This window comes from Diaphorina citri, unplaced genomic scaffold, assembly GCF_000475195.1.
Source record: "Diaphorina citri unplaced genomic scaffold, Diaci psyllid genome assembly version 1.1 scaffold660, whole genome shotgun sequence".
NCBI lineage: Eukaryota > Metazoa > Arthropoda > Insecta > Hemiptera > Psyllidae > Diaphorina > Diaphorina citri.
The window spans coordinates 39468-62677 of record NW_007378093.1 but is presented as its reverse complement, the minus strand read 5'-3'; the positions used below and the strand labels follow the sequence as shown (position 1 = coordinate 62677).

At 37.9% G+C, this 23210-nt stretch overlaps 1 protein-coding gene and 1 long non-coding RNA gene across 5 annotated transcripts; both read left to right on the top strand.

The window, feature by feature from the left end:
- The first annotated feature begins 1901 nt into the window (after positions 1–1901).
- Positions 1902–22377, top strand: LOC103510958 (choline/ethanolamine kinase-like). Of its 4 annotated transcripts, none has more exons than XM_026824872.1 (8): positions 1902–2165; positions 3620–3855; positions 10121–10233; positions 13703–13925; positions 15666–15955; positions 19787–20096; positions 20516–20677; positions 21964–22377. In XM_026824872.1, the coding sequence occupies exons 2-8, from the start codon at positions 3826–3828 to the stop codon at positions 22069–22071; spliced, it is 1236 nt and encodes a 411-aa protein (XP_026680673.1). In that variant the 5' UTR covers positions 1902–2165; positions 3620–3825; the 3' UTR covers positions 22072–22377. The 4 variants fall into 4 exon arrangements, with proteins under 4 accessions (XP_026680673.1, XP_026680672.1, XP_026680671.1 ...); XM_026824871.1 differs by having other exon boundaries at positions 1902–2224; XM_026824870.1 differs by having other exon boundaries at positions 1902–2229.
- LOC113468160 lies at positions 6577–7861 on the top strand. The gene is made up of 2 exons (XR_003392012.1): positions 6577–7052; positions 7483–7861. It is a non-coding gene; the product is annotated as an uncharacterized LOC113468160 (long non-coding RNA).
- Positions 22378–23210: the final 833 nt, after the last annotated feature.

Genomic DNA, 23210 nt, shown 5'->3' with positions numbered 1-23210 from the left:
CATCCCTACCTTTATAGACTCTATATGTAATAGGTTTGGTTTTGCAGGCGACTACGCGCAACTAAAAGTCCCGCGTTTACGCTTCTAATTTGCGACGGGCCTAAAGTTGAGTTGCAACTCTGATGGTGGATTTCACCAATAACTTAATCAGAGATTTCACTAATAGGAGAATTTTTAATGATCAAAAGTAGTTTTTAATAATCCAAAAAGGAGTTTTTAATGATCCAAACAGGAGGAGTTTTTAAAAGCTCCTGTTTGGATCATTAAGAACTTCTTTTTGGACCATTGAAAAGTCTCCCATTAGTGAAATCTCTCGTTAAGTCATTGGTGAAATCCTCCATGATTGTGGCCCCGGCTTGAGCGACATTTAGTTCAGCGGGTGCAGATGAATTCCAAGGTGTACCAACACAAACCGTACCCCTTGTATAAGCACAAAGGTTAGCACGTTGAGACGCATGTTGTCGCCCAGTTGTCGCTTGACGGAGGGTTTCGATTCGTCCATCGCATCATCGATATTCGTCATTTCGGAGCACTTGGGTTAAGCAAACGTTGGAGAAATCGGGTGACCTGGGCGGGCACTAGCGGACGGCTGGAGCTAAGCTAACGTCGGTAAATTGACGACGGAAGTACCACTGATTGTTGATGGATCCGTTCCACAATTTGAAGAATCTTGACACTTTGATGTATCCTTTGAAAACTCGACGCCTCTTTTCGACACTTGGAGCCCCTTTTTGACACTAACAAATCCCTTTTTGACACTAACAAGTCCCTTTTTCACAACTTGATTTGATTTCAAAGTCCTTCGTTAGAAGGAAAATTCTTGACAACACTTGCTTTCTTTTCAAAGTCCTTTAGTAGAAAAAAATATTTGATAACTAGTTAAAAAACATAAAAGTACTTTTATTATTATTATATTTTTTATTGACTTTTCACTAGTGCACTAATTTTCGCTGTTGCGGCCATCGCTGTCTGCGTAAAAGTGACGAAATAATTGACATTCCTTTGCTTCGACAAGGCTAAAGGCGTCTGACATACGAGTAACGAATCAATGTTAGATCAAACCCTCCAATTGACAATGACGACAATGATTTGTGATGATGATGATTTTCCTACATGGTGACGATGATTTTATGATGATGGTCGATGATTTTATGATGATGGTCGATGATTTCATCAAATATATAAGACCTTGTTTAGACTGCGAGAGTAAAGGGACTTTTCAGTCCTATGCTGGTGGTATAAACAAGGTATATTCTATTCTATTCTCCTTCTCTCTTTTTGGTTTCGGGACGATAAGACCATAATAGTTACAGCTCCCTCCATCAAACCTCTTGAGGGGGATCTTCTTTGAAGAGATAAAGTCGGAGAAACACCCTACCAAAGCATATGTACCTTTAAGTAAGGTTTCACAGCATTTTTACTTTTTTCCAACTATTTTTTCTCCAATGAAGGGTTTCTTTTGGAAAATGGGATTTCCTTTTCGCCCAGAGCCAGTGGTTCTGACATTTCTCTCGTCTCGTGAATGATCTCACTTGTCATGTCTACTTATACTTATTTATATTCTTGATTGATTTGATACTTATTCATATTAATATGAATAATTATTCTCATTTATCAAAATGACTCATATAGAAAAAAAAAACATAAATATAACAACATATTCAGCACACAAATAACACGTTTATTCTTAGCATGTTAGGCATAGGCACAGGTAGATTTTAGCAGGTCACACCACATTGCCAATGTTCTATAGATTTATTTATGTACATATTATGTATATAGTACATGTGTATTTTCTATAGGTATATACTATGTATTCTATACAGATACAATGTATTATTTTATGTCTGAGGTATATTTCTTGTTTTAGAATTCACAATGCGATTCTGTATTTCAGTATCATTTTAGCTTAGCTGATGAAAATATCCCGCGGATTTAGAATCGGACGTTTTATTTTAGCGAAAAAATTCGCGATTGATTTCGTTGAACGGTTTTTAGTGGAAAAAATAGCGATTTTTGTATTGAACGGTTTTTTAGAGAAATACTAGAAAGTAAAAATAGTGATTTAACGTAGTGTTTGTTTGGGAAATTTAATGTGATTCTTCTTGTGATAATTGATGATTTATTAATCTCAGTCGTTTTAGAGTATAGTGTGATATTTTGTGGTGATTATTTTGTGATATTTTTTCACTTGTCATTTTTGGAAAAACAAATTAATGAAATAGTAAGGTACAGTGAAATATGTAATAGTGGGCATATATTTTGTGGTGGTGTTGTACACTTGGTACTTGGTACAAAACTATAGTTTTTTTCCACCATTCTTATTGTTTACTCTTGTTGAATGGTAGAGATTGCCCTGAAAGCGTAAATAAATACATATATATTGTTAATTAAGGGTCGAATTTTAAAACCGGATTACCTTTTAGGGGCGGTTAGGCTTAGAGTGTTCGGAGAGGTTTTAAGAATTTTTTTTTAAACTACTTTCAGTTCCTGTCTTAGTTAGTCAAACTAATTGTCCAACATTACTTTCCCACATAGAATAGCTCTCCTAGAAGCTGACCAGGATTAAATGATAATCCGAGTTTAAAATTCGGCCCTTAGTCTAAAAGTAAATTTTGAAATTTTTCGGGTAGGCCAGAAAAAGTTTTACCTACCTATTCTCTGGGAATTTCCCTTCTGGGAAATTTCAAATTAAGGAGAACAAAGGTTTATTTACAAATTGAACATTGTTGTGCCACCCAGACATGAATGGGTTACGTTACGGGGATACTATAGTAATGACACCGTAATACCATAATTGAGATCCCCATAGGTAACCCGTAATATTTTCCCTCAAGTACATAGATATACCGATAAGTATTTCGCATAAGTATATAAACATACCTATAAGTACATAAATATGCCTATAGGTACAGATTATCAGATGATGAAACCTAATACCACATATTCTCCCTTGTAATGCCTTCTGACAGCTGACAGCGTTTCCTAATTTTCTATGCTAGTCACTCTGATAAAGGTTCCATTTTCAAAAACATCAGACAGACAAGAAGATGTCGTGAAATTGAAACTTCGTGCCAAGCATAGTCTCAAGGCATTTGATTGGTCAATTTTGACTTGAGACTGATCTAAGAACGATCATTCTTGTTCATAAATACGAGTGTTAAACGTGACATTGTCAAGCTGAAATTCAGTCGGTCAATGGAGAGAATTAAAAAGCTTCGACTATTCAGCTGACAGCGTTTCCTAATTTCCTATATTAGTCACTCTGATAAAGGTTCCATTTTCAAAAATCAGACAGACATAAAGATGTCGTAAAATTGAAACCAAAACGTGAAATTGTCAAGCTGAAATTCAGTCGGTTGAGTCGGTCAATGGAGAGAATTAAATACAATAGTCCGTCCCTTATACCTTTTTTATTACTATTGTAATAATAAAGGAAGGACGGACTAAAAAGCTTCGACTATTCAAAAACTGCAGGACGTGGGTTCGGTCCCAGTCGAGGCATGGAATTTGGTCCTTGTTTATTTTCGTTTCGAATTTGACCACACTTCTTTTAGGTATTTAATTTAAAAGCGATCTTTACCATTCAACCTAATTGGGCTTCCTTTGAAATTTCCAGTGATTTTTCTATGCGTAATATTAATTGCAAAGTACTTAAACCACCGAGTGGTACTTAACTTTTAAACCACTCTATCAAGTATTTTTTAAGTACAACTTGTGACTTAAAAGGTACATACATACATAGTGTATCTCGTATTCTCGTTTGTTCCTGGACTTTATTTGCATAAAATCTAAACGGATTTACTTTAACTCGATAACTTCTAGATGGCAAGCTTTGATTTTGATTGTGCAGAGGTAAGCAAAGAATATGAATGTGTGTGAAATTGTGAAACAGTTTTTGTTTGATAAAGGTAAAGGACGTGTGTGTGTGTGTGTGTGTGTGTGTGTGTGTGTGTGTGTGTGTGTGTGTGTGTGTGTGTGTGTGTGTGTGTGTGTGTGTGTGTTTTAACATGATGATTGTTAAGGTGGGTCACACTACAATCAACCGCAGTCGATCGAAGTACTTTGACTGGAACCCATATAAAGTAGATAAGATCATATAATATAAGTTTAGGTGTATGTAGGTAGTTTGAACTTGAACATATGTACATATTTGAGGATTTTCAGGCAATTTCGACCGACCATAATACAGACTGTAGAGGTGTAGAGTACTGTAGACACTGCTTTAGGATGTATATGTACTCGTATGAATGGAATTCTGTATTTTGCCAAGGGCATCTATGTCCATCAGTCAAGTCACTGGTCACTGACATATCTATGTGTATTACTGTATAACATACCTATCTAGGCCCATTACTGTAACTACATGGTTCTTATATGGAGTGCAGGTAGTTAACGTGCTCAGCCTCTTAAGGACAATTGCGTAGCTGCTTCAATCGAGTAGCGATCAGTGGCGGCATTACCAGTGTAGATTTTTTGGACCGATTGCAATACTTGCTCATTACTAGTATAGCTTCGCTATAACTTTAGTAATAAAAAAGAAAAAAATGATGATACGAATAGATGAGAATTAATAGTAAAGGGGGCACTTTGTAATAAGAATTAATAGTAAAGAAGGCACTTGGTAATGCTGTGATACCCACAAAAGTTGTGAAAAAGCTCTCTGCTTTACCACAAAGCAGTTATGATTTGATTGGTATTGGTAAGCGTGTTTTCTAGGAAAATGGCGATTATAGTTAGTAATTAGTAAAGACGAGAGCTCAGGTATAATTACTATAATTAACTAGTAGAGAGTTGCAGAGTGCAGAGTGGTTAATAGAATAGAATAGAATATACCTTGTTTATACTACCAGCATAGGACTGAAAAGTCCCTTTACTCTTGCAGTCTAAACAAGGTCTTATATAATTGATTGTTCTTTCCCCCAGGAAGCACCTGCTCAAAATCAAATCCCCGGTGACCTTCTGCCACAACGACCTCCAGGAGGGTAACATCCTCTACCGGGAGTCCCCCAACAACAACAACAGCTCCAACAACAACAACAACAACAACAACAACAACAACAACAACAACAATATTGACTTGGTTGTCATCGACTTCGAATATTGTTCGTACAACTATAGGGCTTTTGATATAGCCAATCACTTTGTGGAGAGTGTGTACGACTATTCCTACAAGCATTTCCCCCACTACACGGTCAAACGAGAGAATTACCCGTCTTACAGTCTGAGGGTAAGTGAAGGTCGAATCAAGGACCTTCCGGTGTGAAAGCCGAGTGTGATAACCACTTGGCCACGGAGGTTGCTAGTTCAAAGGACACCTGCCTCGGTGGTGTAGTGGTCAAGGCGCTCGCCTGCAATAATAATATAAAAAAAAAATCAGGTTCTGAAAGAACTGAATTAATATATTTTCCTTTTTTTTATTAATTATGTAACTAATTTCCAAATATTTTCTGCCCTAATTATTTGCCTCGTGTATTTAGGTTTAATTTTTTTTTTTACATTTAATGATTTTTGTACTTACATTAAATGAACACCTGTGATTGTTATTTTTTTGTTTTAGTTTTAAATAATTTTTAAAGCTTAGTTTTAAATTAGGTATCACTTTGAAGCTCAGTTTTAAACTAATGATTTTTTAAAACTTTGTTTTAAAAGAATTCTTCCTGGGTTTACTAGCTTATGTTAAAGTGGAAATTCTGAGAAGCCTCGGAGACGGTTCCGAGAATGATGATTTTTCAGAAAATTCAAGATAATGGGATTAAAGAGGACAAAAAGGGGTACTTTTCTATCAGGAGAAATTCAATGGGTTTCAGTAGAAACTTCAAGAAAAATCGAATTGAAAAAATAGTAGTTTTTAAAGAGATACAAAAAAATCTTTTTCTCAAGCCTTTGGTCACGTTTGAGGGAAGGTTTTACCAAAACAAGGCATCTTATCTTTTAAATTTTGTGTTCTTTTCAATGGTGCAATCATTTTTTTATGATCTTTATTAGTTACAAGCGTTGTACAGTCGTTCGCGGGACACCCTGTATAGGTATTTTTTTTTTTTATATCCTTTAAATCACTACATGAGTTATACAACGAAACCAGACCAAACCAGGTTCTGTTAAAGAACATTGGCGTGACTATAGAATTTTGTTCGATTTTTGCGATAATCATTAAAGTGAAGTTAATATTGTGATACTAGGTTCTGACTACCCACGACGTATCACAATTACTTTCTTGTTTCTTTGGTTCTGTTAGAGAACTTTGGCACAAATACCGAATTCCGTTTAATATGTTTGATTTTGAGAAAATCAAGTTAAAATAAAGTTAGTATTTTGATACTAGGTTCTGACTACCCACGACGTATCACAATTGCTTTCTTGTTTTCTTGATTCTGTTGGAAAACTTTGACGCTTTTCTAAGGATATGTGAAGACATACGTGATATTAGGTTCTGACTACCCATTATGTATCGCAGTTGTCTTGTTTTCTTTAGATTGCGTGTAACCAAAAGGAGTTACCGGTAAATGAAAATGATACGTTTCTTTATATTAGAATTTCATGTTTGATTTCGAATGCATAGAGCTATACATACCTACTATTATGTCTGATTTTATACCCTTATGTTTGTCACTGTTACGTGAACCAGATGTTTACAGTTTTGAAATACTGAGATACGGTTTATTATCTATCCGTGGTATGTTTTGAATAAGATTGTGTGAAACCTATTGAAATTTTTCAAAATGTTTGTATTATTAACGCTTTGCAGCAGCGTTCACTGTTAACCCTTGATTGATAACGCTGATGACGTTTGCACCATCTGACATTTAAGTCAGTATGGCCGAGTGATTTTTACAAGAAACTAGTGCCTTTGGGCTGTGTTTGCTTCTGTTTTCAGATTAATAATTAATAGGCATCCGGGACGTATGCCATGTCAGGATGGACCGTATCGGATAGTGTGAGATTGAAGCCTGCTATTGAGAACACGGCGCACCCCCACATCTCGAAACTCCTTTCTGGTTTTCTGCTGACGAAGGGTAGTTTTACAGGCTATGCTTATTTCAGATTACACTGTTATGTTCCTACAAAATGAGTGAGACAGACACAGCATTTGGCTTAACATAAAACAGAAACACTTTATTTGAGGAACATTAAAAAGAAACACTTAAATTAATTATCACAGATTTAAATAGGTATGAAATTTATTTTCTAGTTATTATTAGGCTCTGGCCCTCATGGCTGCCGTACGTTCGCAACTCGTTCGTCGTCGTCTTGCCTATGTTACCCGGAACCTTGTCTGATCTCGAATATTCATTCCCTTGTGGATGCCACCCACGCTCATTCCGAAAAGTTGATTTTTGACTCCAGCTATGACGTATGATTACTGTTAACCAATCAGAGTTAGACACGGTTGCTGAAGTCAAATTCCAACTGTTCAAACCTATGACGTAGGCGTACCTAATACGTACATAATTATAACCATAATATATGACATACACGTAGTGTATCATATATTGAGGGTGGTACCCTAGACCCTGGGATTGTTAGCCAGAAGAGTTAACTAAGACACTTACAGGGATGATGATCAAGAATAATAGTACTTACAGGGATGATGAAGAATAATCATGTTAATATTGTAAAGAAAGAATAAACTTATTATGTACTTGCTTTGGAGATTTCGAAGAGACCAGATCTACAGTGCGATCTTTTTCTGTGTTTTGAATAAAGGGGAGTAGACGTGTGGGGGGAGTGACCGAACTTTGTCTCAATAAGCCATCCGTCTGTACAGTTTATAGTTTTAATTAGTTTACCTTATTTTATTAGTGTTAATTCTTACAAATAAACATTTTTCTCATTTTATTGCATTTAATTGTGTACCGTAGTACTGTGTTATTATTTACAATGTCTGTGTCCGAGAGAAGTAAAGGAGAATGGGAGACAGTCGAGGACACGGACGCCGACATATACATATTGTTACAACCCTGCAGTTCATAAAAAACTTTCAATACAAAACAGAACTTCAATATTCCAAGCCGTTCAAAAGTTACAAGGGGTTCGCTAGGACTTCTGAGCCATGCTGTATATTATTCTTCTTATTTACATATATTCTGGGTACCTCATGACGTTGTACTATGCATAATTTTATTCTCTGTACAATAAAATAAATAAATAAAAAAAAAAAAATAAATAAATAAATAAAAACACAGACGCACACACGAGCTGAAACTTTGAATTTAGTTTCTAGGGGTCTCAACACGTGTTTTGGTACTAAAAACACAGACGGACACACGGGCTGAAACTTTGGATTTAGTTTCTAGGGATCTCAAAACGTGTTTTGGCACTAAAAACACAGACGCACACACGACAATTTTAGTACGCAACTAGAACCAGAGACAACCACAATATGACGTTTATTTTTCCAAAATATGACTCTAAAAATATGACCTTTATGACCTTTATTTTCCTCAAATATGACATTTATTTTCCCAAAATATGACCTTTTCCGTAAAATAAAACATAAAAAAAAAATATTTTTAATGAAAGAGTAGGTAAATGTTATTTTTGTTATTTATTTATTTGTTGTATAACAGGATCAAGTGTGCTGCTATGTTGTCGACAGTAAAATTTAGTCTCTTGTCAACGTCTGCCGACGACACCGGGATAAATGAGCTTTATTTTTGTTATTTATTTGTTGTATAACAGGATCAAGTGTGCTGCTATATTGTCGACAGTAAAATTTAGTCTCCTGTAGTCCTGTCACTAGATATTTTAATTTCGAGAAAGACCGCTCAACGTCTGCCGACGATACCGGGGCATATTTCATGGCCAGGATGTCTTGAATAGTCCATCCATTCCTTGTCAAAGTCCTGCTGCTGTGAAGTATTGTGTCTCTTCTCGCCCATCTGATGAGAGGCATACAACGGGATGGGCATGCTACGACACAGACCACATGCGTCTAATGTAGCGGTTGTTTCATTGCTGCGAAATAAAAACGGCGGTGGAACACTCATCTTTTTTTTTTAACTCAGTCAGACAGTCACCCGTTCAAATACGAACCTCGCGCTACGTTGCTTAACCGAGAGATTGTCACTTTCCACGTGTTAATTCTCTCTTAATTACTTTAATTCAATATTATCTTCTTTTGATTTTAATTTATGGCGATTTTATTGTACTTAATGTCTAATTACTCTAATTGAACCTCATACAGACACACATGGGGGGGGGTCTAATCTTTTTATTAGACCCCATGTGTGTCTCTATTTTGTATTATCTTGAAAGTAATAAAGTTAATCTTTCTCTCACCCTAATCTCATTTAAGCCATTGTGAAATTTTTTGGCCTGTGTGAGGCAGCCCTTCAATTGCTAAGATCATGTGATCATGCTTTACTGTCTCGCCATTTCATCAGTAAATCGGTCGTTTCTTCAAATAAAATTGATCCCCAGGACGGGGTAAACCTAGACCCTTGACAAATGGAGTGTGCATGCCTGAAGGCATGTAATGTGTGATGTGTTCCAATCCATGCGATTCCGACAAAATTTCACTGGTCACATTGACCTCACCCAGCCAAAGTGGGGTGATGTCGTCGACTTGTCTTAATCTTTTTAAATTATTTTTAATTATTATTATTAATTTTTTATTATTATTATTTATTTTTTTTTATTTTATTTTATTATTATTATTTTTTTTGCGTGAGACAGGTAGCCCTAAACTGTCGAAGGTGATATCAGGCGCTTTCCTGCCGTGCCATCGCCAGTTCTCTAGGATTAAAACTAGCACATTAACCTTACCTAAGCTTAGGCAGGACCTGGAAAAGCCAGCAGGACGTGATTGATCGAATTGCGTCACCGTTCCGTTGGTACCGGTCTCTACTAACGACAGTCAAAATCAACCCTAAAGGTGTGTCCACAAGTCCACACATAGTTGACGCCGTCGCGCGTCGATCGACGTCGACTGAAACCGTACACTGCCTCGACAACATAGATTCATCTCTTCACCTCGTCGATCTAAGGGGGCGACTATGTGTGGACTCTGTGGACACAGCTTCAGAAGTCATTTATTTCAATTTCAACAGCTTTCGTATATTTAACTTTTTATTTTAACCTGATTCTAACTGGTTGGTATCCCCACTTTTGTTTCCAGATGGTGGTAGAGCAGAAGGAAATGCTAGAGATGGCCCTGGGAATCTGCAAAGGATATCTGCATGGTGCCTGGAAGAGGATAACCGCTAAGGATATCTGCGTCAAACGAATGAGGTAACTATCATTGTCACTGATAAATATCACTCACTGTCACTAATTTACTGATAACTATAACAACCATCACTGGTTTACTGATTAGATCTCTTTCCATTAGTACGATCTTTAATAATTGTCACTTACCACTTACTATTTCGTAGCTAAATCCCCTTTAGATATGTTTTAATTATAATCTACTTTTATATATTTATTTTTCATTTAGACAGACACCGAAGCGAATACAATAGTCCGTCCCTTATACCTTTTTTATTACTATTGTAATAATAAAGGAAGGACGGACTAAAAAATGTAACTTTTATTACCTAAACTTTCGAATTTTTTGATAGAATATCCTAGTGTCATCCAAAATACATAAGTGTGCCATGTTTCAAGTCAATCGGTCAAATTTTTTTTTTTTTTTTTTTTCAAAAAATGTAATTTTTTTTTTTTCTTTACAATGACATCAACTAACGTTACAATTTAATAAGAATATATTATGACATTGTGATTTGTATTTTAGTGGATATACCCCAACGTTATGGACTTTCGTCTGTGTTAACGTTGGGGTGATGTCGTACCTCGTACCTGTCACCGACCAAAGTCCTATAATATAACTATGCCATCAATTCATCTTTTTCCCTCTATCTTGACATCACGTGAACAGATTCCTATTTGAGGAATGAGAATTGAATTGGAGAAAGCTAGTCAGTGTTTTCCCCAATCCTGCGTAGTAGATCGTTGTCGGTGGTCGGTGTGTCGGTTTGTATCAAAGCTTACCTACCTAATGCTAAGACGCAAAAAATGCACAGGATATAAACAACAACAACAATTTGAAAGATGAATGACTCAATGGAGGTGAAACTACATACAAGAATTTCATCAGACACAAGACAAGTTAAGTAGTGTTGTTAATGAATCATGGCTAATTTGAACTGTAAAATTCCATACCTCGGCTGGGATTGAACCCACGTCCTCCTGTTTACCAGGCGAGCGTCTTGACCACTACACCACCGAGGTAGGTAGGGATAGGGTCCTGAATTAATTTGTGATTTTCTTCAAGTGTGCGCCCCGCTTCTTTAAAATTTCTATGAGATACTCTGTCAGACTGTCACACACTGTGTACACAAAATTTCTCTAAGTTAGAGTGTGCTGTGTGTACCATTGTACCAGACAATGTTGTTTATATTGAAAATTGGGCTTAATGAGAATAAAGTTCCTGTGGCAGGTTTTCTAATAGTAACAAATGCGCGCGCACACTTGACACCAACCTTTCCAGCTCTTTCCTTACCGTGTCTGGCGTTCGCACCACGACCCCCCGTGCGTGCCACGTTGGCATTTTTTGTTTTTTGTGTGTCTCTTGTTCTCATTTCAAGTGATCATTGGCCCGGAGGCTATCTGCCCCCCTTGTCAGGGGACCGAGCTCCCTCCCATTTGAGGAGGCAAAACCCCCCTTGGATGAGCACTTCTGTGCCCCTCCCCTTTTGGTTTCGGGGGCCCCTTTTAGGGGGCCCTAAGGCCCCGAGGGGCGTGCCTGGCAGTGAGTATGAAAACTGTATCTCCTATCGTTTATTTCTTCTTCTTTCTTTTATGATCTGTTTTTTCTTCTCTTTGAGTTGAATCTCTTTCTTTTTCTTGTTCTTTTCTGTCTACTTTTTGTGTTTTCTCTTTAACTTTTTCTTTTTATTTTCTTTCCCTGTTCTCTTTTCTCTTCCTTCTTCGCTTCCCTTCCTTCTTCTTTCTCTACCAGTTTTGTCTTTTAAACAAACAAGAACGTTTTAAAGAAACAAGAACGTTTTAAACAAACAAGAACGTTTTAAACAAACAAGAACGTTCACATCAAAATTAGTGATGCACACATAACAAGACGAGAGCCCTGTCTCCCAAATTTTCTAGGAGACGAGATTTCAAAATCCATTTCTCCGATTTCTCGTCGCGTAGTGCATCACTAATCAAAACTAACCATAGTCTTCCATAGCTCCATATGTGCCCTTATAGTATTGACGCGCCTGAATAAATTGATTCAGTGGCGTAGCGTGGTCTAACTCCAAGTGTAGGGCGGACACTAATTTCTATCACAATATCTATCTAATAAGAATACAATAATTATTCAAAGTCAATATTTAAGGGTATTTGAGTGGAATTTTTGAGTGTATGGCCACCATGGACGCTACGCCACTGAAATTGATAAAGAAAAAGTTACGACCACAAGACCGCAACTTTAAGGCGAAAATTGCATTCTCCCCTCCCAAAAAATAATATGTTTGTCTTGGCTTTTTATTACTACGTATTACTAAGCGGTTCTCGAAAAACCCACCCCCGGAGAAGACTTTTTAAACTAAACACCCTGTATATAAAAAGTCAATCTACGTCTCTACTTGTTTGAGATTCACACCCCATCATCTCTGCTCAAATCAAAATCAAATTGAAGGTGAAACTAAAAGAACTACATTAGTCAATGCTAAGACGTAAATATAATGCAGACGATATAAACAACAACAACAACAACAACAATAAATTCTTGAAAGATGAATGACTGAATGAAGGTGAAACTAAAAGAACTACATTAGTCAATGCTAAGACGTAAATATAATGCAGACGATATAAACAACAACAACAACAACCAAAAACCACGTCAGAAAGAATGAAATGTATATCTAAATAACAAAGTAACGTTGAAAAATCTAAAGATGAATGACTTCATCTGACGTTACAAGGCAAAAAATAATAATAATAAATAAATAAAAACAACAACAACAACAACAACAGCAGCCAGTAGCAAAAGAAGAACAACACTATAGTTTTAAATCGTTGTTGGTGAATTGATTAATGATGTTGTGGTTTGTGGTAATTTGAATATGATTCATTTGATTAATTCAAAACGCAAAAAGAATCCAACTATAACAAAACAACAACACGAACACCACCACCAACAACAACAATAACAACAAAAAACAAAAGAATTAGAAGACGACGACGAAGAGAAAATTCATAAAGTTACGACCACAAGACCGCAACTTTAAGGCGAAAATTGCATTCTCCCCTCCCAAAAAATAATATGTTTGTCTTGGCTTTTTATTATTACGTATTACTAAGCGGTTCTCGAAAAACCCACCCCCGGGAAAGACTTTTTACACTAAACACCCTGTATATAAAAAGTCAATCTACGTCTCTACTTGGTTGAGATTCACACCCCATCATCTCTACTCAAATCAAAATCAAAATCCTGTTTCAAATAAAAATCTGTTACTGCGGCACTGTCCAAACTACACCCCCCACTTTCCCCCTTCTCCATTTTGCAGTGGCGGTCTCACCAACATGCTCTATCACGTGACACTGCTGCAACCCATCCAGAGTTCGGAACCCAGTGAGGTTCTCCTGCGGATTTACGGGCAGACCCATGGCGAGCGGGCTTTGGAGAGCATCATCACGGATTCGGTCATCTTTACGTTACTGTCGGAACGAAAGCTGGGTCTTCTCCATTTTGCAGTGGCGGTCTCACCAACATGCTCTATCACGTGACACTGCTGCAACCCATCCAGAGTTCGGAACCCAGTGAGGTCCTCCTGCGGATTTACGGGCAGACCCATGGCGAGCGGGCTTTAGAGAGCATCATCACGGATTCGGTCATCTTTACGTTGCTGTCGGAACGGAAGCTGGGCCCTACCCTGCATGGGGTGTTCCCGGGTGGACGGATTGAGGAGTATATACCGGTAGGTAACCAACCTCAGTGGTGTAGTGGCTAACGCGTTGGACTTTTTATCTGGAGGTTGGTGGTTCGAGTTCAAGTCAAGTCGAAAATCGAGAGCATGAAGCAGAAAGGAACCAGTCAACAGAAACCAATTTTGAAAACCCCCTAAAAAACGTAGCTATTATTTATTTTCATGCTACCTAATAAAGAAATAGTCTTCTAACCAACCTCAGTGGTGTAGTGGCTAACGCGTTGGACTTTTTATCTGGAGGTTGGTGGTTCGAGTTCAAGTCAAGTCGAAAATCGAGCGCATTAAGCAGAAAAGAACCAAAAAACAACAACAACAACAACAACAACAACAACAACAACAACAACAACAACTTGTTTACATAATTGCATATGAATAACAGTGTTGTCAATAGATTTAGCCTGTTTGTTGTACGTACGTTTGTTTTATATTTATTTTATTTTTCAGTTATTTTAGACAAAAAAAATTGGCACACGCCAACAACATAGAACAGTACAGTAGTAGAATCCACCAACCTCTTGAGATCTTTGGTGATTTTTACCCCCTAGACTGCCCTAGAGCTTCGATAGAAGAAACCGTAAAAACGATCTTTCCCGAAGGTTACTTACCATTCTTATGGTCCCGTAATTGAAGAGAGAAAGAGGACAGGATAGGAGAAAGTCAGCCGTTCCGAGAACGAACCTTATCTCCGCCCCAGGCGGGAATCGAATCCGCAAACTTGCGCTTACAAGGCAGTCGAGCTAACGAGGCTGGTCTGAAGAGGTTAACCAAAGCTGGTCTGAAGAGGTTAACCAAATGACGTTTCATTTTAAAGATGAAATGCACCGTGAGGTTATTGCTTTTTAGAGGAAATATTTTAAAGATGTACGAATTTACATACATTTTTGTTTTGTGTTTTTAACCTTGTGAGTAATTTGTAGTTTTGTATGGATGGCTGTACTGTTTGCCTGTTAGCATAATTCAGGGTGGATCAGGCTCAAATAAATGAGGATAAAATTCCATCCCTCTGCTAGGATCGAAGCCGTGGCCTCCTGTTTACCAGGAGGGCGTCTTCCGCGTCTTGACCACTACGCCCCCGAGGCAGAAGAATGAAGGAAAGTTATGTTTCATCCTTCATTTCTTTACTCTCTCCTTCTTATAGGATAAGGAAACTAGGAAAGTAAGAATGAGATGAATGAAACGCAATACTGAGAGAGATAGCGGTGGAATATTTTTTGATGAATTCGCAAAAAAGAAAAAATAATAATAAAATCTTTCAATAGAATGTCTGTTGTTCTGTACGTATCAATTACTTACCGTTATCGCTGTATAGTTCGGTAGAATATGTGGTTTTGTAGCTAAACCTCAGTGGTGTAGTGGCTAACGCGTTGGACTTTTTATCTGGAGGTTGGTGGTTCGAGTTCAAGTCAAGTCGAAAATCGAGAGCATTAAGCAACGAGTCAACAGAAACCAATTTTGAAAACCCCCTAAAAAACGTAGCTATTATTTATTTTCATACTACTTGATAAAGAAATAGCCTTTAGTGACCCTAATCTGTTAACAAAAAAGAACCACAAGGGGTTTTAGTCGATTAAAATTTACTTATTTTTGGGTCGTTCTTTTCTGGGTGGCAGTCATAACTGAATTAAAAAAAAAAATCAAACTATTCTTTTTTCCTTTCGTGTGATGTTCACACTAGCTATATTTATTTTATATAAATGATTAACCCTTTATCGCCCTTTGTCCCAATTTCAGGCCCGCTCCCTCAAATACAGCGAACTCACCGATCCGGCCATCAGTCGAAAGATCGCCGAAAAGATGGCCGACATCCACCTCATGCAAATCCCCGTCGTCAAAGAGCCCACCTGGCTATGGGACACGATACAACGATGGTTGAACACTCTGTATTTGAAGAATACAGGGGGTAACGGAACGGCCGAGTGGCGGAACGGGGAGACGCTGGCTACAGAGTGTCACAAGAAGAACAAAATTCAGATGAAGAAGATCCTGTCCAAGGATTTGAACACGGAGGCTGACTGGCTCAAGTAAGTGACGAGACTTGGTTGATACTTTCTGTAGATGAGAACAAAAACAAAATGGCCATCTCTTTTTAAACTTTGACTAGTCGTAAAATTTGACTCCATCTCAAAACGGTTTTGGACTTGGCCCGCTCTGCCTCTAAGCCATTCATATTTAGCAGCAACCTTCATGGCCGAGTGAGTATCACACTAGGCTTGCACGCCAGAGGTCCCGGGTTCGATTCGCGGCGGTGTCGAAATGAAGAAGATCCTGTCCAAGGATTTGAACACGGAGGCTGACTGGCTCAAGTAAGTGACGAGACTTGGTTGATACTTTCTGTAGATGATTAAGCAAGGTCTATTGTATTAATTATGTATTGTACCATGTTAAACCCATAAAATACACGAGACCTTGTTTAGACTGCTGGGGTAAAGGGACTTTTTAGTCTCATTCGAGCAGGATAAACAAGGTATATTCTATTCTATTCTAGATGAGAACAGAAACAAAATGGCCATCTCTTTTTAAACTTTGACTAGTCGTAAAATTTGACTCCATCTCAAAACGGTTTTGGACTTGGTCCTCCAAGGACGATCTCACTAGGTCTAATCTGTCTTAGAAGAGCTCTCAAAAATCAAGATCAGTCTGAGGTTGAAGACAAAAGAATCATAATCAAGTATCTGTGCTGTTATAAGGAAAAGCCTCGACAGAACTGGACTGATAAGTCCCGCCTCCAAAACAGGGACTGGCAAATGTTGTGCTTCCAAGGACGATCTCACTAGGTCTCTTCAGTTTTGGTTTGGAATCAAGCATGTTCTGTGTTAGAAGATCTATCAAAAATCAAGCTCGGTCTTTGGTTGTTTTGAAGATCCCTGAAAAATCAAGCGTCAAATATTGTTTCAAGGATTTTCTGGACTGAACTAGACTGATAAGTCCCGCCTCTAAAATAGGGACTGGCAAATGCTGTACCTCATAAGGACGATCCCACTAGGTCCATTTAGTCTTGATTTGGCCGTTCTTAAGACGGACGATCTCATTTGCGGACTCATTCAGACTTCGGCTTGGGCGAATCAAGGAAGCCAAAGAATTGAACCGAGAACTCCATCGCATCGTAGGTTCTTGAGAAAAAAAAGAACTTTTTTTAAAGAAAACTGTAACAACGAAAGTCCCACTATGGTACCGAAAGCGAAGAGAGAAGGAAGACAGGATAGGAGAAAGCCAGCCATTTCGAGAACGAACATTATACGTTCAGAATAAAATCGTCCCGAGCGGGAATCGAACCCGCGACCTAGCGCTTACAAGGCAGACGTGCTACCAACCAAGCTAACTAGGCTGGTTTTGATTAATTTTAATAATCGATTGTTAACATAACAAGGCCAGTAGCTAGACAGGTTGGACTATCTCTTAGCCTCGTGTAGTGCATAAAGATTGACATCACATTCTTCTTCTTCATATCTTCATCTTCATAAATATGGCCATATTTATGAAGATGAAGATATGATACGTTGAAGATGAAGATATGATACGTTGTTACAGATACTAATACTAATATGATTGATATGAATCTTCATAAATATGGCTGTATGATTGATTTAAATCTTCATAAATATGGCCTTGTGATTGATTTAAACCTTCATAAATAAGGTCATATGGTTGACTTAGAATACTTAGATCATCATATGGCTGTATTGATTGACATCACTTTCTTCATAAATATGGCTGTGTGGTGTATTTAAATCTTCAAAAATATGGCCACAGGTCATATGATTTATTGAAATCTTCATAAATATGGCTGTATGATTGATTTAGGTTTAAATCATTTATTCTCTGTCAATCCATTGATATTGGTTTTTATCTTTGTTTGGATGTCTCTGAACGATTAATATGGATGAAATATGCTGTTTTATCAAATCATAAGTCATTAATTGATCACACCCAATGCAATGTAGCTTCGTAACACCTTGATCCACGTTTTATTTAACCTCTTGAGGGTTCCGGGTTCGACCCGCACCATCGAGATTTTTTTTCTATTATTATTTTTTTAGAGGTTTTTTTTTCTATTATTATTTTTTAGAGGTTTTTTTCTATTGGGCGGTGGGCGCTTATGAGGTTTTGATAGAGGGAACTGTAACAAGGGAAGTGTTATCGTCTCGAAATTGATGAGAGGAGGACAGGATAGGAGAAAGCCAGCCGTTCCGAGAACGAACCTGATCTGTTGAGAACAAAGTTCGCCCCGGGCGGGAATCGAACCCGCAAATCAATGGTTACAATGCAGACGATTCCTACGCGGGGCGAACTTTATTCTAAACAGATAAGGTTTGTTTTTGTTCTTGGAACGGCTGTCTTTCTATCCTGTCCTCCTTCTCTCTTTGATTTCGGGACGATAAGACCTTAGCGGTTACAGTTCCCTCTGTCAAACCTCCAAAAAATGTCTCTTTTTTTACCAAAAAGGCCTGGTCCCTAAAGAGGTTAAAATCATTTATCTTTATAGCTCATTTCAATCACCTTTCACGCATTTACTGTACTTATGTTTTGTACTGATATTATCTTGGTGTGAATGTAAATTAATGACAAAAAAAAAATATGTTAATGAAAAAAGAAAAAAATCGTATGATAAAAATAATGAAAAAAAAAATAACAAATAAAATAACATGTCATTTACAAAGATTTACAGAAAATCAAATCTTTTTTCGATTATTCAACGTAAAACCGTGGAATGTACGATTTGAGTTGTTTCTAATCTTTCTGTGTTGTGAGTCGGAAGGACTTTTTCCCACATTGGTGTTTTATCTGAAACTTTGAAGTAAGTCCTGCCTTGAAGTTAAATTGAGATAGGCGAGATAACATGAAATAGAATTGAGGTACCTAAATTAAAGCAGAATTGAGATGCATACTTTAAATTTAAAGTAAAATTGAGATTCCTTTAAAGTAAAAAAGTGGTTAATTGAAAAAGCTCACATGAGTTTTTTTTTCTTATGTATAAAGACACATCCCCTGCCTCGGTGTGTGTAGTAGTCAAGACGCTCGCCTGGCTCACAGGAGGGCGTGGGTTCAATTCCAGCCGAGGTAAGGAACCTTGTCCTCATTATAATTTGAGAATTTGACCACAATAATAGTAGTAGTCTACTGCTTGGGCAAAGGGACTTTTGAGTCCTATGCAAGCAGTATAAATAAGCGCTATTATTTTAAGTGAGAACTCGAAACAAAGCCTTAAAATAATAATAATAAAAATCAGTTTCTGAAAGAACTGAATTAATATATTTTCCTTTTTTTATTATTAATTATGTAACTAATTTCCAAATATTTTCTGCCCTAATTATTTGCCTCGTGTATTTAGGTTTAATTTTTTTTTACATTTAATGATTTTTGTACTTACATTAAATGAACACCTGTGATTGTTATTTTTTTTTGTTTTAGTTTTAAATAATTTTTAAAGCTTAGTTTTAAATTATCACTTTGAAGCTCAGTTTTAAACTAATGATTTTTTAAAACTTCGTTTTAAAAGAATTCTTCCTGGGTTTACTAGCTTATGTTAAAGTGGAGATTCTGAGAAGCCTCGGAGACGGTTCCGAGAATTACTAGTAAAGCTTCGCTATAACTTTAGTAATAGAAAGTAAAAATTGATGATACGAATAGATGAGAATTAATAGTAAAAGGAGGCACTTGGTAATGCTGTGATACCCACAAAAGTTGTGAAAAAGCTCTCTGCTTCACCACAAAGCAGTTATGATTTGATTGGTATTGGTAAGCGTGTTTTCTAGGAAAATGGCCTAATGGTCAAAATTCTAGACATTTGTAAACAACATGGGTTGCGCGTTCCCACTGAACTAACAGCTAACCACCCATTTTCTTTCCCCCAGGAAGCACCTGCTCAAAATCAAATCCCCGGTGACCTTCTGCCACAACGACCTCCAGGAGGGTAACATCCTCTACCGAGAGTCCCCCAACAACAACAACAACAACAACAACAACAACAACAACAACAACGTCAACAATAGCTCCAACAACAACAATATTGACTTGGTTGTCATAGATTTCGAGTACTGTTCGTACAACTATAGGGCGTTCGACATAGCCAATCACTTTGTGGAGAGTGTGTACGACTATTCCTACAAGCATTTCCCCCACTATACGGTCAAACGAGAGAATTACCCTTCTTATAGTCTGAGGGTAAGTGAAGGTCGAATCAAGGACCCTCCGGTGTGAAAGCCGAGTGTGATAACCACTTGGCCACCGTGGTTGCTGATCCAAAGTGTGGCGCTCACAACAACACTCAACACTAAATAAAATCTTACATAGAAACGCAGGTTTTCGTTTCTCCACAATTTCCATCTCTGAAGTATAAATAACACTTCCAAATTCTTGGCCAACACCTGAGAGCTATGTCTAACCCGTAACCTAGCACTTAGAAGGTATAATTGTGGAAGAAATCGATTTAAATTGAAAAAGTGTTTACAAGCAAAAATAGTTTCCTCAGAAAACCAGATAATCTCTCACTGAAATTGTTAAACAATGCAATAAAGATTGGATTTAATCGAATAGAATTGAATTTCCTATTAATAACCTGGAGGGGGCCTTTTATGTTTCAGAAATCATTCGTGGAAACCTATCTATCCCGTATGAACCAAGAAGATAGCACTCCAGAGAGTGTACTAGAAGAAGTGAAGCACTTCACTCTCGCCTCGCACTTCTTCTGGGCACTGTGGTCATTTGTACATGATGACACGTCGGAGATATCCTTTGGCTATTGGGTAAGAACATATTTTTTTGTTGGATAAGGGGTTTAACCTCATTACTTGTTGCTGTTAACTCATGAGATCCGAACAAAGCACCTTTTTCAATAAATTGTAAATGAAAAATATTTTTAAACAAATAAATAAAAAGAAAAATAAATCATATGGTTTGAGGTTTTTAATTGTCATTTTCAATATTAGGAGGGGAAAAAAATCGTCAATTAACAAGGACGGGGGACACAAAGTGAGTTTAAACTCGGTTTAAGTTTAACTTCCGGATTAAATCAACCAATCAGATTGCGTAATCCGAGAGTTAAACTTAATCCGAGTTTAAACACTTTGTGGCGCCGGGGGTAAGTTAACTCTTTCGTGTGGCTCCTGCTTGACGAGCCTCTTGAAATAATTAATTATTTGGGTCTAAATTTTTAGGGAGATAAAAAACGGCAGACCCAAGACAATCTAAGGCTACGAAGTTGTACTGTCACTCGGATGCCCGTGGGAGAATGACCTGATGGCCAAGTTCCCGCTCTTCGACGACAATATCAAACTGTCAGACCATTTGATAATTGGCGCCCATTCATACGAAACAGAATTGGATCGATTGCAATACATTCCCTATACATATTGAGAGAGAAACAAACGATAAAATTTAATGACGGTGTTCTCTTTAATTTAATGACGGGTGCAATAGTCCTACATACTGGACTCCGCACACAGGAATTTCATCAGAAGACCCCCATTTCAATGTAATACATATTGAGAGAGAAACGATCGATAAAATTTAATGACGGACTGTCCAAAGTTCGGGTTGCCAAAACGATACAGGATAAGTGAAAAATAGACGGGGGAAAGAAGTGTTTCCAAACATGGGTGACCAAACGGATCCTCCAACTGAGCTTCGTCAGCCCAACACCAACGAATGTAACCCAACCTTGGGTCCCAAAATCAATAGTCTCTATGGGCCAACCTTTGTTCCTAAAACCAACAATCTATATGAGCCAACCTTTGTTCCTAAAACCAACAATCTATGTGAGCCAACCTTTGTTCTGAAAACTTACGGTCAATATAAACCAACCTTAGTTCCTAAAACCAACAGCCAATACAGACCAACTTTTTCCACAACCAACAGTCGACCTGTAAGGTTCCTGACTTCCAACAACCAAGCCAAAAGAATCAGATTTGATACAAATATCTTGACCCTGCCGGGAATCGAACCCGGGTCTCCCGCGTGCAAGGCGAGCGCAGTGACCACTACGCCATGGGAGCTGACCTCATTAGTAATAATCTCTCATTTTGTATTTCAGGAATACGGTCTAGAACGCCTGAACTCCTACTATCGCCTCAAGCAGAAACTCCTGGGCCCCACCGAACCCAACGCGGTCAAACGAAAAGCCTCGACAGAACTGGACTGATAAGTCCCACCCTCCAAACAGGGACTGACAAATGTGCCTCCAAGGACGATCTCACTAGGTCTAATCTGTCTTAGAAGAGCTCTCAAAAATCAAGAACAGTCTGAGGTTGAAGTCAAAAGAATCAAGTATCTATGCTGTTATAAGGAAAAGCCTTGACAGAACTGGACTGATAAGTCCCACCCTCCAAACAGGGACTGGCAAATGTGCCTCCAAGGACGATCTCACTAGGTCTAATCTGTCTTAGAAGAGCTCTCAAAAATCAAACTCAGTCTTAGGTTGAAGACTTCTGAAGAATCAAGTGTGTGCTGTTATAAGGAAAGGCTTGGACTGAACTGGACTGATAAGTCCCCATCAGATTTGCTCAATCGAGGTCCACAACTGTGATCAAAACGAATGGAACTGTATTTCCAAAGAAAGTAGGACCCAATACTTTGAACCAAAACGGGGGAATTGAAATTCTAAAGAAATTTGGGCCCAAGACGAATAGAACCACAATTCCAAACAAATCAGGGCCCATCAATTCCAAAACTGTAATTCAAAACGGAGGAATTGAAATTCCAAAGAAATTGGGGCCCAATAGACCCAACGCTGTGGCCCAAATTAAGGGAATTAAATCAGGACCTACAACTGTTACCCAAACCATAGGAACCGTAATTCCAATCAAATTAAGGCCTACGACTGTGATCAAAACCAATGGAACCATAATACCAAGGAAATTAGGACCCAACAATCCTAACATTGTGAACAAAGTCGGAAGTTCAAAGAAATTAGGGCCCAACACTTTAGCCCAAACGGGAGGTACGGGTAGCCCAAAGAAATCAAGTCCCAACACTAATGGAAACGGAACTGCAAAGAAATCAAAGCCCAACAGTCCCAACACAAACGGCAAGGACAAACTCCTTAACCCCACACGTCTAAGGACCATCCTCCTCCTTTGTCGACTCCTCGTACTAATAGTCCTCCTTCTGAGCAACTTTCTCGACCTCATCCTAGTCCTCCTTAAGGAGCTCCTTGAAAAACTCCTTAAACTGTTCAAACTGCTAGTAAAACTCCTTTTCAAAGTCGTCTTTACACTGATCCTTAAAAGACTGCTCCAAACGATTGGGTTCGTTTTGAGTAAACTCTTTAACAAGTTAATG